Source organism: Mastomys coucha, unplaced genomic scaffold (genome assembly GCF_008632895.1).
Source record: "Mastomys coucha isolate ucsf_1 unplaced genomic scaffold, UCSF_Mcou_1 pScaffold20, whole genome shotgun sequence".
NCBI classification, from domain to species: Eukaryota; Metazoa; Chordata; class Mammalia; order Rodentia; family Muridae; genus Mastomys; species Mastomys coucha.
In genome coordinates this window covers 140645164-140662306 of record NW_022196903.1, presented here as the reverse complement: position 1 = coordinate 140662306, position 17143 = coordinate 140645164, and the positions used below count along the sequence as shown (strand labels likewise).

The 17143-nt window shown below is 47.4% G+C and overlaps 1 protein-coding gene across 1 annotated transcript in view; it reads left to right on the top strand.

Annotated features, from left to right (window-relative positions):
• The window catches only part of Tm7sf3 (transmembrane 7 superfamily member 3), a 32306-nt gene continuing 15163 nt past the window's right edge, over positions 1–17143 (top strand). Inside the window, exons 1-6 of the mRNA XM_031383903.1 lie at positions 1–185; positions 7731–7885; positions 10527–10677; positions 12143–12263; positions 14266–14437; positions 15370–15547. Of these exons, the coding sequence (XP_031239763.1) occupies positions 110–185; positions 7731–7885; positions 10527–10677; positions 12143–12263; positions 14266–14437; positions 15370–15547 (853 nt within the window). The 5' untranslated portion in view covers positions 1–109. The remainder of the gene's footprint in view (positions 186–7730; positions 7886–10526; positions 10678–12142; positions 12264–14265; positions 14438–15369; positions 15548–17143) is intronic.

The following is a 17143-nucleotide window of genomic DNA, read 5'->3' as shown; positions in this document are numbered from 1 at the left end:
TGGCGGGTCAGGGCGGCAGGTGCACGCGCGAGGCCGGCGCGCCAGGGCGATGCGCGCGGACGCTCCGGGGTAGCACCGGACCCGGCCGGCGCGCCCCCGGCCCGCAGCGATGTGGCGGCTGTGCCTGCTGGTCCTGGCGGTGCTGGCGGCGGGCGGCGCCGAGGCCCAGGCGAACTCCAGCGACGGTGAGCTAGCTTCCCGAACTTTCCTCCGCTCCCGCAGCAAGGCCGCAGGCTGCCGGGCTCTGTGCAGCCCTCCTCGGTTGCAGACGCGCGTCAGGCCGCGGGTTCGGGACCGGGTCCATCCGGTCGGCGCCTCGTTTGGGCTGGGGACCGGGAAGAAATAAGTAGCCCCCTATGAGGCATTCTTCCCGGCAGGGAGCAGCCATGTTTGTGGTTTTAATTGGACAGATGGAAACGGCCTTTTAAACTGAATTTCGGGGAGCATGCCTGTAAGGGCAGCACGCCAGTAAGCGTAGAACCCCTGAGGCTGCTGCGACAGGAGGATTATGTGTTCGAGACCGGCCTGGAGAGTGAGCATCAGGCCCGGACTAACTGAAACCAAACCCAACCCGTCAGCTACCCGGCAGGCAGCTGAGTCTATCGAGGAACTAAGGCGTTCCACGCAGTAGCTGGGTTTGACACTTCAAAATCGAGATGCTTTTCAACTGGGTGACGATTTGCAGTTTGAGAGGAAAAATGAGCCAGTGATGGGACGTGAAATCTTAGGTTGTGTGCTGAGGGAGAGGGGTTTAGCGACTGTTGAGAGGGGGCGGGGGCGTTAATGGGAAGCATGAAAAGCACTAATTGTGCCAGTCTGGTGATCACGTGCTGTTTCTGGCTGCGTTAACTACGTTCCTTGTTTTGAGCTCGAGACAAGTAGCAAATATAACAGTTTTTCGAGCGATGGGATCGTTTTCCCTAGATGTTTATCTGTGAAAAGCCAGGGTTGGTACAGCATTTTAGGATCTTTAAGTCCAACTAAGACCAGTAGTGAAAAGTACAAATATTTGTATGTTGAGTGTACACACACACACACACACACACACCCTTCTATTTTCTTGAAGAACTCTGGCTTGCAGTAGAGGAAGCATTGGCCTCTAGCCCTGGCCGTAGTAGGTTAAGTCCATTTCACAGCCTGAGTACTCTAATCCTCAAAGCCCCAAGAGGATAGCAAATCCAACTCTCTGAGGCTCACGATGCTCTTTACACAAACTTAGCAACATCTGGTGTGCTGCCCTGCAAGTTGCAGGACCCCTGCACTTCAGCGAAGCCACTTTCTGAGAAGGATATCTTGCCCCAGGGCTGCAGATGTAGCTGAGTTGGTAGAGTGTTCGCCTGGCATTTAAGAAGTCCTGGTCCCGAGCATGACATGGACCGGGTGTGATGATACATGCCTAGACCCCAGCATTCAGAACTCTGAGAATTCAGAGTGTGAAATCAGATTCAACTATATAAGAATTATGAGGCCAGCCTGGACTATGTGAGACCCTATCTCTAAAACAAAACCCAAAACCTTCCACATCGTAAGGCTTTATAGTTATTCTGAGTCCTTATCTTTGGAACACCCTTCTGAAGGTGGGAGAGAGGAGGCGTTGAGTTTGGGGTTGATCTAGAATTGCTCCTTCGTCTGGAGGGCAGGGAGCCAGAGCTTCTATTTCCAGTTTGGAGTTTCAGTACTTAACATCCAGAAACTTCTCACAGGAAGTGAAGTACTAAGTTGAGGATTAGGTTTTTTTCCTTACACTGTCTCACCTCTGATAATGGCATGACACTGCTGCCGCGCTGTTCTTTCTGTCTTAAGTTAGTGTTGTGTGCAGGAGAAGGGATGGGACTCGAACACTCAACAGCTTCGTGATTAAAAGCTGATATCCCCGTCTGCTGCTGAGATGCAGCATGAGCATTACAGACAGTCGAAGGGTAAGCCTGCCTTGAACGCAGAACGGGCGCCGAGCTGGGGTTATGTGCAGGTGGCAGGAGCTGTACCTGAGGAGAATTAGTCCAGTTAGGAGGGATACACTTTATCGGTGCTTCTGAAGTTGGCTGCTGTGTTAGTTAGCTCAGACAATGGAGGGAAGTCTGAGCGCAGTTGAAGAGGGAGTTGGGTGGTTTTAAGATACAGATCTGATTGGGAAAGAGGAAAAGATTAGGAGTGGTAGGTCTTCTAGAATGGAGTTAGCAGAGGAAAAAGCAACTCTGGCTAGTTAAGGTTGGAAAGTACGTATTGTGCTCCCAAGCACACAGTTCACTGGGCCGTCCGCTCTGTGACGACCTTTGATGTGCTGTCTGCTTCCCACACCCAAGTCATAAGATCTAATTATGCCAGTCAAATGTTTCTGGCGACTCCTTCTCCGGACAGCTTGGAGGCAAGGGTAGGGTCCTATTAACTTCTGCAGGATGTATTTTGGGTATGTCTTCTATTGCCAAGTCTCTTGTGAGTAGAAATTAAATGCTGTTTCCAGCCAGGTTGGTTGTCTCAGGCTTGTCATGACCCAGCTAGCTGTTTGGGAAGTTGAGGCAGAAAGATCCCCCTGTTCTTCTCTCCCATTTCTGGGTTATTTTTTGGTAGTACTGGGAATTGAACCCAGAGCCCTGGGCAAGCATCTACTATAAGCCATACCCCAGGCCCCACCTTGAGTATCTCTCATCATATCTCTGTGGAAGTCCCCTCAATGCAGCTCAAGATAGGCAGAGCATCTCTGTGAAGAAATATTAACCCTCTTCCCACTAGTGTCTTTGTGGGGCCAATCTGAGAGTGCCTGAACTTTTTTGCATCTTCAAAGCACTGGCAAGCTACAGAAGTTCATGATCCTTGCTAGGCAGCACCTGTAGGTTGTAAAGCCATCCTCCCATTTGTCCGGTGGTTCCTGTAGCACAGCGACTTCCCTTTTCTTCAAGAGAACAGAGGCCCAGAGGAAATAATTACCTTGCCTTAAGTCACAGAGTTCAGTCAGTGTTGAACAGGCATTACTGCCAGGGGCCACTGGTGCAGTGCCAGACATTGGATCATCAGATATGACAAAGACCTGTGTAGCCAGCAGGGAAACCACAGGAGCTTGGGTTAAAATGCAATCTTCTGTACAAATTGTGCAATGGTTCTTGTCCAGCGAATCATTCCACTGCACAGAGCAGCTTGGTTAAGAATGGAGACGTGAGAGTCTCTCCCTTATTCCCCAGACTTGATGTTAGCAGTTCTCAGTTATGTGGAGAACTTTCTGCTAGCCTTGAACAATACATAGCTGAGGATGACTTAAGCATCTAATCCTCCTGCCTCCATCCCTCTCCCCAGTGTTGAATTACAGCACCCAGCATCGGTGTATACCTGGTTGGTGCTCAAACCCAGGGCTCTGAGCATGTTGGTTGAGCTGGTCAAGCCCTCTCCCAACTGAGCCACAGTCCCAGCCCTTCCTCATGACGTTTGAATGAATGTTTGCTGTCTATAGCTACAGCTAGGCATTTTCATCTAAGTGGTGTGGGTGATTCTTGGCAAGAGGTCACATTTGACTCCACAAACAACCAGGGTATATCGTAGGTTCCTCAGGATAAGGACACTTCATAAAAACTCTAGAAAAGGTGATAAGGGACTATCACCTTTCCTCAATGTCACCCATGTTAGAGCAACAGGGCCAGTTTTTAGACACCATAGACTGTCTCTCCACACGCCTCCACTATCTGTCTGTAGCAGGTTCCTGCTGCAGGCATCACGTTTAAAAACCGCAGGCGCTCTTCCTCGTGGCTCCTAGGAGCCTGGGTGAACTTCCTGAAGTCAGAAGCACAGGCTTCGGCTTGGGATTTCAGTCCTGCTCCCTAGGTCGTGTCTCAGGCTCTTTGTTTCCAGTTGTGACTTTTTACACCGGAAGACAGCTTAGGTAGAGTTTCACAATAAGGGCAAAGGTCACCTGTTACACCAAGACATCAAAAATCTCACATTAAGTTAGTCACCTGACATATGCTTTCAAGAACGCTTTCCTGTATAACAGGAGAACTATTTTATTTTATTTGGGGGAATTTTTGAGACGGTCTCATATAGTCCAGGCTGGCTTCAAACTCACTATCTAGCCTAGGCTGACCTTAACCTCTGGTCTTCTGGTCTCCTGTGGTGGTTTGAATAGGAATGTCCGTGATAGACTATGTGTTTAAATACTTGGTCCCTAAGGAGTAGCACTAATGGCGTGAACCTAATGTAGGTGTGAACTTAATGTAGGTGTGGACCTAACGGAGGCGTGGCCTTGTTGGAGTGGGTGTGGCCTTGTTGGAGTGGGTGTGGCTTTACTAGAGGAAGTGTCTCACTAGAGGGTGGATCTAATGTAGGTGTGGACTTAATGTAGGTGTGGACCTAATGGAGGTGTGGCCTTGTTGGAGTGGGTGTGGCCTTGTTGGAGTGGGTGTGGCCTTGTTGAGGTGGGTGTGGCTTTACTAGAGGAAGTGTGTCACTAGAGGGTGGGCTCTGAGGTGTCAGAAGCTCAAGCCAGTTCTTTTCTTGCTGCTCGTGGATCAAGATGTAGAACTCTCTGCTCCTTTTCCAGCACCATGTCTGTCTGCATGCCACCATGACGACCATGGACTAAACCTCAGAGCCTGCAAGCCAACCCCAACTAAATGTTCTTTCATGGTGTCTCTTCACAGCAATAGAAACCCTAACTCAAAAACCCTCTAAGTGTTGAGATTAAAAGTGTGCATGCAATTATCAGTAGCTTTAAAAGGGGCCAATTAGAATCCCCACCCCCAACGCCTAGTAATTCTGGTATGGAGCTCAGCCTCATACATGCTAAACAAATACCCCCTCACCAGGCTACAGCTTCAGCCCTGAATTACCAATATTGACATATACAGATGCCTAAGACCTAGTGAGTGGTCTGTGACTAACATTTAAACATCTTTCTTCTTGCACATGTGTAGAAATAGGCAGTATGAGTCCAGATACCTAATCTTCAACACAGAGTTGGTCTCCAATAACTCAGAGCTTTACATCCTGCAGAGTCAACTAGCTGCAGAGTTCAAATAATATTTTAAAAGTGTATCTACCAAATGTGTACAGACTTTTCATGTTACTGTTCTCTAACAATATAATGATGTAGCACTGTGTTAGGTATGTAAATAATCCACAGATAAAGTATGTGGATGTATGTCCATCATAACACCATTTTTAAAAATACATATAGTGTGTGTACATGTGTGTTATAAAAAAGAAAGAGAAGCCAGGGATATGTTTGTTAGAGGCGCAGTATAGTTCAGGTTAAGGGGGTGCCTCTGAGGGCCTCTTCCTCCTGAGGAACCAGCCACATGAGTAGAGAATAGTATAGAATAGAGTTTATTTAGGGCGTGGGGAGGAGAGTTGAGAGGGTAGGAGAAAGAGAGAGAGAGAGAGAGAGAAAGAGAGAGAGAGAGAGAGTAGAGGAGTAGAGGCAGTCCATGAGCATGTGGAGAGAGGGGGGAGGGAAATGGGGAGAGAAGGGAGAGAGAGGGTAAGAGAGCAAGAGAGTGAGGAGGGATGGAGCAAGGAGCCCGTTTTATACTGAGTCAGGCATACCTGACTGTTGCCAGGTATCTGTGGGTCAGACCTTGAAGAAATGCTCTCTCTCTCTCTCTCTCTATCTATCTCTATCTCTCTCTCTCTCTCTTTCTGTGTGTGTATGCGCGTGCGCACACGCACACGCGTGCATATATGCGTGTATGTGTGTGCGCGTGTGCATGCGTGTGTGTGTGTGTGTGTGTGTGTGTGTGTGTGTGTGTATGTGTGTGTATGTGTGTGTGTGTGTGTTTGTGCCTTATTCCCTTGAAAAGAGCCTCCACTGAACCTGGAACTACACTGGTGGCCAGAAAGCCCGAGGGATCTTACTATCTCTGTCTTCCATAGCATAGAGGTTATAGTGTATGTGGCTGTGCCTGGCTTCTCATGTGAGCACTGGGACTTGAACTCAGGTCCCTCATGCTTTCTTAGTAAGTGGTCTTACCCACTCTTCATCTCCTATGGTATCTACCCTCTTATGTGAGGTGTGGGCAGGGATTGGCAGTTGCAGAGTTGGGACTTGTATCCTATGGATGCTAAGGGATATGCCAGAGTGTCAGCTGTGGGGATGTTTGCACTAGGGGAGGCAATTGGCAAGGGTTGAGACCATCCCTATATTGTTTATATCTTTTTTCCTTCTAAGTGCTGAGAATTGACCATAGCGCTCTCTCTCTCTCTCTCTCTCTCTCTCTGTGTGTGTGTGTGTGTGGTGTTTTAACAAATTTAAAATGTAGGCTCAAGGTAGAACTTGAATCTTGAGGCCATCAAAGCTGGGAGCTTTTGTTAAATCATGAAATTTCTGATAAGAACACTTTGAAACTTGAAAAAGAGTATATGTAAAGAGAAACCACTTGACATATACTCCCAGGGATGCTTGCTTTTAACATTGCTCCTCATGTTATCAGTGGCCAGTTTGCTTAATCATTTTAACTGCTGCGGTCCTGTTTCTTCTCTAAAGGTTTATTTTATGGGTGTGAGTGGTTTTTTGTCTGCATGTATACCTGTGCACCACATGTGTGCCTGCTGCCTTCAGTGGCCAGAAGAGGGTATGCGATCCCCTGAAACTGGATATGGGTGGTTGTGAGCTGCCATGTGGGTTCTGGGAACTGAACCTGAGTCACTTGGAGAACAGCCGGTGCTCTCAGCTGCTGAGCCTTCGGTCGCGTGGTTCTTCACTGTCGTCTTTCTAGTGTGTTGGGATCTTGGAGAATGATTCTCACTTGTGGGTTGAAGAGAGAGGTTAAGGAGAGCTAGCCACCAGCATGTCTCTGGAGATGGCTTCAGTGTCTTCCAGACCTTCAAGGCTGTTCTGTTGCAGTGTCTGTGTCCTGGGAAATAACAAGGGCCACCACAAGATCTCTACAGTACATGGAAGGAAAGCCCAAGACTCATCGGGCGGCTCCGATAGAGAAGCTGTAATGAGTCTGCTTGCTCAGGTTTTGGGCACAGCCAGCTACTTTATAAGTACTTGGTGATACTTGTCAGTTGGAGAAAACAAGGGAAAAGCATGTATGCATAGGGGAGTGGGAAGAGACAAAAAAATAAACCAGAAATTGGAGGACAGAAATGAGCCCAGAGCTCCTTGCACAGGGAAAGGATACTGGCCCCTGAGGGCCAGGAAAAGTGTCCCACCACAGCCAACAGGCAGGAAGGCATATTTGTGTTGTTTTTGAGACAGCGCCATTTTAAAAAAAAATGGATTAAATTGTTTGCCATTTTTATACATGTTTGGAACTATCTGTTGGAGACGGGTGGGCTCAGTAGAGATGTGACTGAAGACAGTGACATCCCTAGAGTCAATCTGTCAGTGGCCACAGCTCAGCAGGAGGGATAGGGCCCTCGAGCCTTGCTATGGATGTTCACAGGGCTGGTCTTGTGCAGGCCTGGTCTTGTGCAAGCCTGGTACAGGTGACCATGGCTGTCATGAATCAGGATTGCAATGGCTTCGTCTGACCAGGCTTCAGCTTTAAAGTTTAATTATCCTCGTTGTGACACGCATCACCCAGACACCAACAGGGTCTTGGTCTGTACTCTAGGCTGGTCATGTGCTCACATAGATCCCTCCCTCCCAAGTGCTGAGATACCAGGTTTGCACCGCCATACTTGACTCTCAAGGGGTTTTCCAAGGGTTAAATTAGCACTGTACATTTATTTATGAATGGAATTTCCACGAATTGATACTAGAGATGCAGTATTGTAATAAGAAGCTTTTCTCTTTGTAGGTTTCCTTGAGTTTTCCGTGGGAAAATTTACATACTTTGTGCTCAGCAGGCCCTTTCCGCAGGAGGCTGTTCTGCGCCATATTTCAAGCAATGTGACCTTTCTTCTTTTCCAAATACACTCACAGTATCAGAACACCACGGTTTCATTCACTAAGGTAAGCGCAAAGGATTGCTTCAGTAAAAAGAACATCTCTATAACGTTGAGTCTTATGTGTTAGAGAATTGGATGTCTGTGTTGAGCGGGCCTGGTCTCCATGCAGCAAGGTTTCGGCCATCTTTAGTTGCAAGCCCTCTGCGCCTGGGCCGCCCTCCGCTCGCAGACTGTGTGGGAGAACACAACTACACAGGGTTCTAGAAATGACTGTGATGAGCAGAGCTCTTTCCTCTGTCCTTTCTGGTGGCCAGTGGTGTTCTTGGTCTTTTGTTTGATTTTTGGTTGCCATCGCGATGGGTTCTCTGAAGCGCCCTGACTCTATCGGTAAAGCCGCTTGCTTTGAGACTCACCAAGTTGAAACTCACCTGGTACATTTTGTCCTTCTCATTCTCTTAGCTTTAAGAGGGTATTCTGATTGTGGAGGCATGAGCATTAGGCCAGCTTCCACCGCACGGTGAGGCAGAGATGGTGCGTGACCTACCTGAACGCTTGCCTTAAAGGAAAAAAGTTTTCCAGCAGGATGGCTCAGTGGTTAAGGAGCATCTGCTGCTCTTGCAGAGGTCTGGGTTTTGGTTCCCATCACCCACACAGCAACTCACAACTATTCCTAAGTCCCGTGCCAGAGGTTCTATTCCTCCACTGGCCTCCACAGGCACCAGGCATGCTTATGGTATTCAGAAATGCATACAGGCAAAAACATTCATACACATAAAATAAAAATTACATACACCTTAAAACAAATGCTTTTTTGTAAACTGAACTCTTTGGGGCCAGAGCTCTGGTTTTGTCTTGTTAGCCTCAGGATCCGACAGAGTAAGTCCTAACTCAGTTGAACTGTAGTGTGTGGAAAAGCTCTGTGCAAGTCATAGAGGTTTTGTTTGTTTTTTGTTTTGTTTTGTTTCTTCCCATATTAAGCTGGGCATGAAATCTCGGCCATCAGACTCCACAGGCAAGTGCTTTCCTGGTCTCCTGACCCCTGGTGTCTTGGTATTAAGAAATGGAGACTAAGGGCTGAGGAGAAGGCCCAGTCTATAGGACCTGAGCTTGATCCTTAAAACCCACCAAAACAGTGCTGGAGAGATGGCTCAGAGGTTAAGAGCACAGACTGCTCTTCCAGAGGTCCTGAGTTCAATTCCCAGCAACCATATGGTGGCTCACAACCATCTGTAATGAGGTCTGATGCCCTCTTCTGGTGTGCCTGATGTCAGTGGCAGTGTACTTATATACATAAAATAAGTAAATAAATAATCTTTTTAAAAAATCCTACCAAAACCAACCAACCAACCAACCAACCAACCAACCAACCAACCACACACACTGCCCCCAACTCCAAACCAGCCAGGCCTGGTGTAGTTTGTTACCTTAGGTCTAGGGAGGGAGAAGCAGGGCTTAACTGCCTAATCAGTCTAGCCAGTCTGTGAGCAGTGAGCTCCAGGTTCCGTGAGAGACATGTCTTAAAAAGTCATCTGCCGGGGATGGAGAGATGGATGGCTCAGCAGTTAAGAGAGCTTGTTCTTGAGGAGGACCTGGGTTCAGTTCCCAGCACTCACAGCGCAGCTCATAACCATCTGTAACTCCGGTTCCAGGAGATCTGACCTCTGAGGGTACCCTGCATGTATGTGGTGTACATTCCACATACAGGCAAACCACTCGTATACATAAAATGATACAAATGATAAATCTAAAAATGTAAATTAAATAAAATAATAAGTTGGAGCGGAATAAAGGGCAGTACCCAGTGTCAACCTCTGTTCTCCATATGTGTGCTTACGTACATGCCACAAGTATTCACATGCCCTTACCACATGTGTGCTCACACACTCACCACATGTGTGCTCACACACTCACCACATGTACTCACACACTCACATTTGCTCACACACTCCCCACATGTGTGCTCACACACTTACCACCTGTATTCATACACATTTGCTCATGTATTCACACATACTCACCTCATGTCTGCTCACACACTTGCCATGTGTGCTCACTCACCACACGTGTGCTCACACACATGGTTACATGTGCATATACATGAACATATACACATGTATACCCTCAAAAGCAGTAACCATGGGGTGCGGACATTGAAAGAGTCTTTCCAGTAAGATAGCACCCCTGTAAAAAGGCTCCCCACAGTGCCTTCCTCGCTCTGTTTGTGCCCATAAACCATAAAGCATGTTGTATTTTGTCACAGAAGTTCAAACTGACTGAGGCAATATTGCTAAACTTTTATGTATTTACTTATTTCTTTTGTACAGGTGTTTTGCCAGTACGTATGTGTGTGCATCACATATGTGCCCAGTACCCGTGTAGACTAAAAGAGGGCATCAGGTCCCCTGGGACTGGAATTGCAGGCTGTTGTAAGCCATCATGTGGATGTTGGGAATTGAACCCAGGTCCTTTGGAAGAGCAACCAGTACTCTTAACTGCTAAATCATCACTCTAGCCCCTAGTGATATGTTTAGAGAGCTCTCAAGTGTGAAGGTGTGGCTAGTAGAACATAGAGATGAAAACTCCCTGAGGAGTTTTTTCTTTTTTGTTTTGAGAGGATTTGAAGGGAGCAGTGCACACTGGGTAGCTCTGCAGTGTCTGTGATTTCTCACGTCAGTTTTCATGGTGGCTTTGCTTCCCAAATGCAGAGCCTCCTCCCCAGCACCTCAGGCACAGGCAACGACAGAGGGCTGGTTTTCATTCTCAGACCGGAGCAGACTGTGTGCACTTGGTACTTGGAGACGAAAGATACCAAGCCTGTTCAAAGTGTGGCTGTCACACTCTCCTACTCAGAAAGAGGTAATGCCCCTTCCAAGTTCATCCGTGGGTATGAGCTTCGTCTGTTTGTGGAGTCCTAAGGAACATGATTCTGGTAAAATTGTTTATTACGAGTGTAGTTTATTTAATCTGAATGTTTCACTGTGAAAGGGGCAGAGAGCTAGTGGGACTGGAAGCTCATGCTGTGACTTGGAGAGTTCACCCCTTGTTATTGTGAGCAGATGAAGCAGTAGGCCTATCCTGAGGAAGGTGCAGGGTTTGGAGAGTGGTGGGCAGAAAACAAAGAGCTTTGAACACAGTTTGCACACGTTGCTAAGGTGGGTTGAGAGGAGAGCAGCGTAGTCCATTTCATCTTTAGAAAGCTGACCACAGAGGAGCTTGGTTGGTCAGTGCTTACCCAGCATGCATCACACCCTGGGTTCCATGTCCAGCATGGTGTAAAATTGGCCATTGTGGCACATGCCAATAATCCAGCATGGGGAGGTGGAGGCAAGAGGGCTAACAGGTCAGAGCCAGCTCTGTGGCAAGTTGAAGGCTAGCCTGAGCTACACAAAGAAGAAAGAGCTGAGTCAGTATGGAACCCGATGGCTATGAGGGAAGTGAAAAGTGGGGTCTGAAAGCAGGTCCTGAGCCAGGCCTGGGGAGGGCAGCCGATAAGGCACAGTGGCTGCACGTTACAGAGAGGGGCCTCAGCCTCCAGTTTGGACAGATCAGAGATTGTGCCACACAGTAGGGTTAGATGTAGGGCTGTTGGGGGCTGGCCCTTTCATGGGGTAGGATGGAGTCAGTAGTGACTCCTGTGAGGGCACAGTGAGTTTGAGATGCTCGTAGGACGTCTCATTGGAAGCACATCATAGAATGCTGGCCTGGAGTAAAGGAACGAGATTAGATAGATAGCTGGTGTCAAAGCCAAGGCCATGCGTGAGAGTGGAGTGAGAGTGGAGGTACCTGGGGGACATGACCATTTCCTAGTGTTGAGCATATGTCAAGCATTGTACCTGGGTGATGGTGACTGCTTAGGAAGAGGCGCAGGGCTGAGGAGATGCCTGGAGCTAAGAGAAATGCCTGGAACTCATGTCTGAGCCAGCAGTGGGGAGTAGTGAATTCTAGAAAAGTCCAAAGATGTGACCAGTGGTGTCTGACTGAAAGCAGTGGTGAGCCAGGGGTGTCCTTGAGCACCCAGTCCAGACAGCACTGGGAGAGAGTCAGCTCACAGCAATGGCTAAGTGAAGGGGCAAAGCTGCGTGAGGGAAGTCAGTCAGACTGCTGGAGCTTGGAAGTAGGGCTGGGCAGGGAACAGCTCAGTGGGGAAGTGTATACAGCATGAGCGAGAGGCGGTTTGAGGGGAAAGGGCACGAGGGAACTGTACCCTTCTAACCTCAGTCACCGTCACCATACAGCGGAAGTGCTGACATGGCTGTGTGGGACTGTTTCCCGGATTAAGAAAAGGACTCTTGGGTAACTAATCTCACCGTTTTTCATGCAGATCCCATTCCTGGAGGCTGCAATTTGGAGTTTGATTTAGATATTGATCCCAACATATATTTGGACTATAATTTTTTTGAAACAACTATCAAGTTTGCACCAGCAAACATAGGCTATGCAAGGTAGGCCGATGCTCCGACCCTGCCAAAACTGCTCTTAGGACGCTCGCTCGTGACTGTAGAGCAGGACCAGCAAACTGCCTCGCGGTGGCAGTCACTTCTATAGCAGTGTGGAATTGTTTCTTATTTGGGGGTTGGTGCTAATTTAAACCTTGGTGCTAATATTCAAGCTATTCTTTATACTGAATATAATCTCCTTAGTCCTTATGAATTCTTTATTTTGAAGAGACAGGTGTGATGTAAGCCTATTGTGAGCTTAGAAGTGCATCTTAGTTTTCTGTTTTAAAGATTTATTTTTATTATTTTTAAGTGTGTATATGTCTGTGTGAGTATGTGCACATGAATACAGGTACCTGTAAAGGCTAGAGGTGCCAGATACCTCAGAGCTGAGTTACAGGTGCTTGTGAGCTGCCCGGTGTGGGTGCTGGGAATGTGCTTGGTCCTCTGTAAGAGAAGGGTATACTCAACCACTGAGCCACCTCTCCAGCCTTGTTTTAGTTTTCTCAAAGTATTCAAACATAGAAGGCATTCATAGCCCTAAATTCTTACACCTTATGAGGATTTAATTTTGCAAAACTGCTCAGTTTCTACTTGAATAGCAATGATCAATCGAAAACTCTCTGCCTGCCCACCCACCTCAGCGCTCAATGCTGCTGTTTTTAATCTTTGTTATTTAATCTTAATACTTTTAGGAAGAAGCAGTTGCTTTTATTTTACAGAGAGGTTTTCTGAGGTCTTTGAGGTTAAACACACTCTTCTGGATCCCACGGGTACTCACACTCACAAGTACACACACACACACACACACACACACACACACACACACACACACACACAAACAAAATCAAGTCTTTTTAACCACATGACTCAATGTCAAATAGGAAATCATTGCTGTGGGCCTGACTCACGGATTCTCGTCAGAATCTGTGTTTTCTTTTAACCACATTGGCTTCTGTGTGTGTGTATAACAGTCAGCCAGTGCTGCCGTTGTAAAGAATAGACTAAGCATCCCTTATCTGAAACATCTGGGGCCAGAAGGTTTGAAATTTGTGTAGACTTAATGGTTGGACATCCTAATCTGAAAACCACAAATCTAACAAAGCCAAAATGTCAAATATCAGAGGGGAGCCTGAAAAGTTTCAGGTTTCAGATTTTTGTTTTGTTTTGTTTTTTCGAGACAGGGTTTCTCTGTGTAGCCCTGGCTGTCCTGGAACTCACTCTGTAAACCAGGCTGGCCTTGAACTCAGAAATCTGCCTGCCTCTGCCTCCCAAATGCTGGGATTAAAGGCGTTCGCCACCACCGCCCAGCTAGGTTTCAGATTTTTAAAATCTATTTTTATTTTATATGTGTTAGTAATTTGCCTGCATTTATGTCTGTGTGAGGGTGTCAGATCTTGGAGTTATTTACCGTTGTGAGCTGCCATGTGGGTGCTGAGATTTTTACCCAGGTCCTTGGAAGAGCAGTCAGTGCTTTTATAGGTATTTATTTACTTACATACATGTGTCCCTGGTTTGCTTGGAAGTTTCTATGTAGACCAGGCTGGCCTTGAACTTGCATTTATTCTCCTTCTGGTTCCCAAGTTCTAGGACCACAGCCATGCACCACATCCCGAAGGTTCCTCCTTTCGCTTTCAGAGGCAGCACCTTTGGGTTCCATCAGGGGCCTCCTGCAGGCTGTAGACTTCTTACTGTATCCTCATGAGAAGAGAAGATTGCCTGTGAAGCTGCTTCTATAAGGGCTCCGGTCCCATTCAGGAGGGTCCCCCTCAGGACCTGATTATCTCCCACAGCCACTTTACAATCCCATCACATTGGAGGCAGGGATATGAATTGAAATCCAGCCCATCTCTGTGTGCTACTTTCTCTAGAGTGACACTTAGACTCCACAGCTACATTGCTGGGATTGCGCCTGTAGAAGTTTGAAAACAGAGCTCTGGCTCCTTTTCATGGACAGGGCTTGAGCCACGAGAGATTGATGCTGATGCTGAGCTGTGGTTATCTTTAGAGATGCAGAGCCCCCACCGTGTGACGTAAGCACAGGCCAGGAGTCCAGGTGGAGGCTGCACTATGATGTATACCAGTACTTTCTGCCTGAGGGCGACCTCACCGAGGCCTCTCTACTCCATCATCTTCAGAGGATGGCCCAGGTGGCCCAGGTGAAGGCCAGTGCGGTCAAGGTGAGTCTGGTTCTTACAGCTCATGTGGCTAGTTGGGGTGCTCTGAAATGACTTTACCTCTGGGAAGAGGCAAGTCCATTTTGTTTTGATTGCGGCCATATCTGGGACCTCATCATCCTGAGGCAGGAAAAGAAGTAGATGATAATTATTTTGTATACTTCAGCAATTTAAATAAGAACTTCTGGTAAGTATAATAGAACGGTGTAAAAACTGAGAAACTGCTAAAGGATATACACACTGGTATTAGTATTTGTCATGTGGTTTATTGCTTCTTTAAGACATTCATACATGAATGCAATGTATTCTGATCATATTCACTCCAAACTCTTCCCTCTAACTCCTCCCACATCCACCTCCAAACTCCTCCCTCTAACTCCTCCTACATCCACTCCTCCAAACTCCCTCCAATTTCCTGCCTTCTGCCTTCTTTTTTTTTATTCATTTGTTTCAAATATTTCACTGAGTCTAGTTCGTGCTACCTCTATACTCATGGGTTAGAGCTGTCCAGTGGAGCGGGACCAACCTACCAGGGGCTACATCTTAAAGAAAACTGACTCTCAGGGCTGGAAATATGGCTCAGGTGTTAAGAGCACTTGCTGCTCTTGCAGAGGACTTAAGATTCAGTTCCCAGCACACTTTTCAGGTGGCTCACAACTGCCTGTAAGTCCAGCTCCAGGGGATGTGACTACGTCTTCTGGATTGATGGGTATCCACACTCACACACACACACACTCACACACATACACACACACACACACACACACACACAATCTTTTAAAAAGGGAACTGACTCTCCCTTGCCCAGAAGGCATCACTGCCAGTAGTTCCTGGGGACTCTGTACTGGACTGCTCACTTGTATGGTTTTGTGTAGGTCTTTTGTGAGCACAGCTTTAAAAGCCATGTAAACACCACTTGTTATGCTTGGCTTCAGGTGGTTACCCTGACAGCTGATGATAAAACAGCCGTGTCCTTCTCTTCCCTCCCGGGACAAGGAGTCATCTATAATGTCATCGTTCGGGACCCGTCCCTCAATACGTCTGCTGCTTATGTGCCTGTGCACACATATGCCTGCAGCTTTGATTCAGTGGGTGGTAACTGTGTTTCTCCTGGTGAGTATGTAGACTTCAACCCGGACAGATCTGTCCTTGGCTTTGCAGCTTGGTTTCCTCTAGTGAAGAGCTTAAGGTTGCTCAGAATGCTTTGTCTAGCTTTCGTTCACTCAGTCACTAGTCGCCTTTTGAAAGACCCCCACGTGAGGGCTGAAGGGATGGCTCACCAGTTAAGAGTGCTTGTTGCAAAGGACCAAGCTTCAGTTCCAGCACTCACTGGCATCTCACAGCCATGCATAACTCCAGTTCCTGGTATCTGATGCCCTCTGATGCCCTCCAAGAATACCAGGTGTCTTCATTAGGGCTTTACTGCTGTGAACAGACACCATGACCAAGGCAGCTCTTATAAGGACAACATTTAATTGGGGCTGGTTTACAGGTTCAGAGGTTCAGTCCATTATCATCAAGGTGGGAACATGGCAGCATCCAGGCAGGCGTGGCACAGGAAGAGCTGAGAGTTCTACATCTTCATCTGAAGGCTGCTATTGGAAGACTGACTTCCAGGCAGCTAGGATAAGGGTCTTATAGCCTACACCCACACCTGTAGTAGTGATATACCAACTCCAACAAGGCCACACCTACTCCAACAAGACTACACCTACTCCAACAAGACAATAGCTTCTAATATTGCCTTGGGCCAAGCATATCCAAACCATCACACCAGGTATGCACATGGTACACAGACATACATGCAAGCAAGACACCCATACACACAAAATAAAATAAATAAGTCTAAAAAAAGAGATGCTGTATCATATCCTTCATGCAAGGCAATAGAATACCTGAGTGTACAAACCTCAGAGCACTGAGCACTCAGTACAAGACTGGTAGTGCCCACTTCCCTACCACATACGATATACATATATGTGTAGTGAGGGAGCTAGGATGGGGATGGAGTATTTATAAAACATAACGTTTGAGAAATTAATGAGTACCGGGGAGAAAGAGCAAGAAGGGGAGCAGTCTGAGAAAAGTCTGGGGGGAGAGCGTTGGTGAAGGCCTTGCAGGCAGGAGCCATGTGCACATCTGGGTACGTGCCAGGCAGAGGGGACAGTCACACTAAGTCCTCTTTCTGGCCGCCTGCCTGGAGTCTGAGGCAGAGCAGTGAGAACAGGAACAGTGACAGGAGGCGTGAGGCCAGGGGTGCAGCATGGTGGCTCCAGGCCAGCCTTGTAGGTCAGAGTGGCTCTAAGTTGTCTTCTGGAGGATGTAGAAAGTACTGGAAGGTTTCGACCAAAGGGCGTCTTGATCCGACTTAGACTCTGACAGGAGCACTAAGTGCCTGAGGAGAAAAGTCAAATGATGGCAGAAACAGCCACATGAGTCAGGAGACTTCCTGAAGTGATATAGGTGAGGGATGCTGTGATTTAGAAGGTCGTCATGAGACTTGTGTGTGTGGGTGTGAGTGCACATGCATGTCCACATGCTCACCTGTACACCCAGCTTCACACTTATTTTGAAATAATTTTACAGAAAAGATGCAAAAGTAATATGAAGAAGTTGCACACACTCCTCCCTTACTCTCTCTGTGTTAGTTGCTGTACAGTGCTGTTTACTTTTCTCCTTCTATGCTGGGTCTGCACACACTCCTCCCTT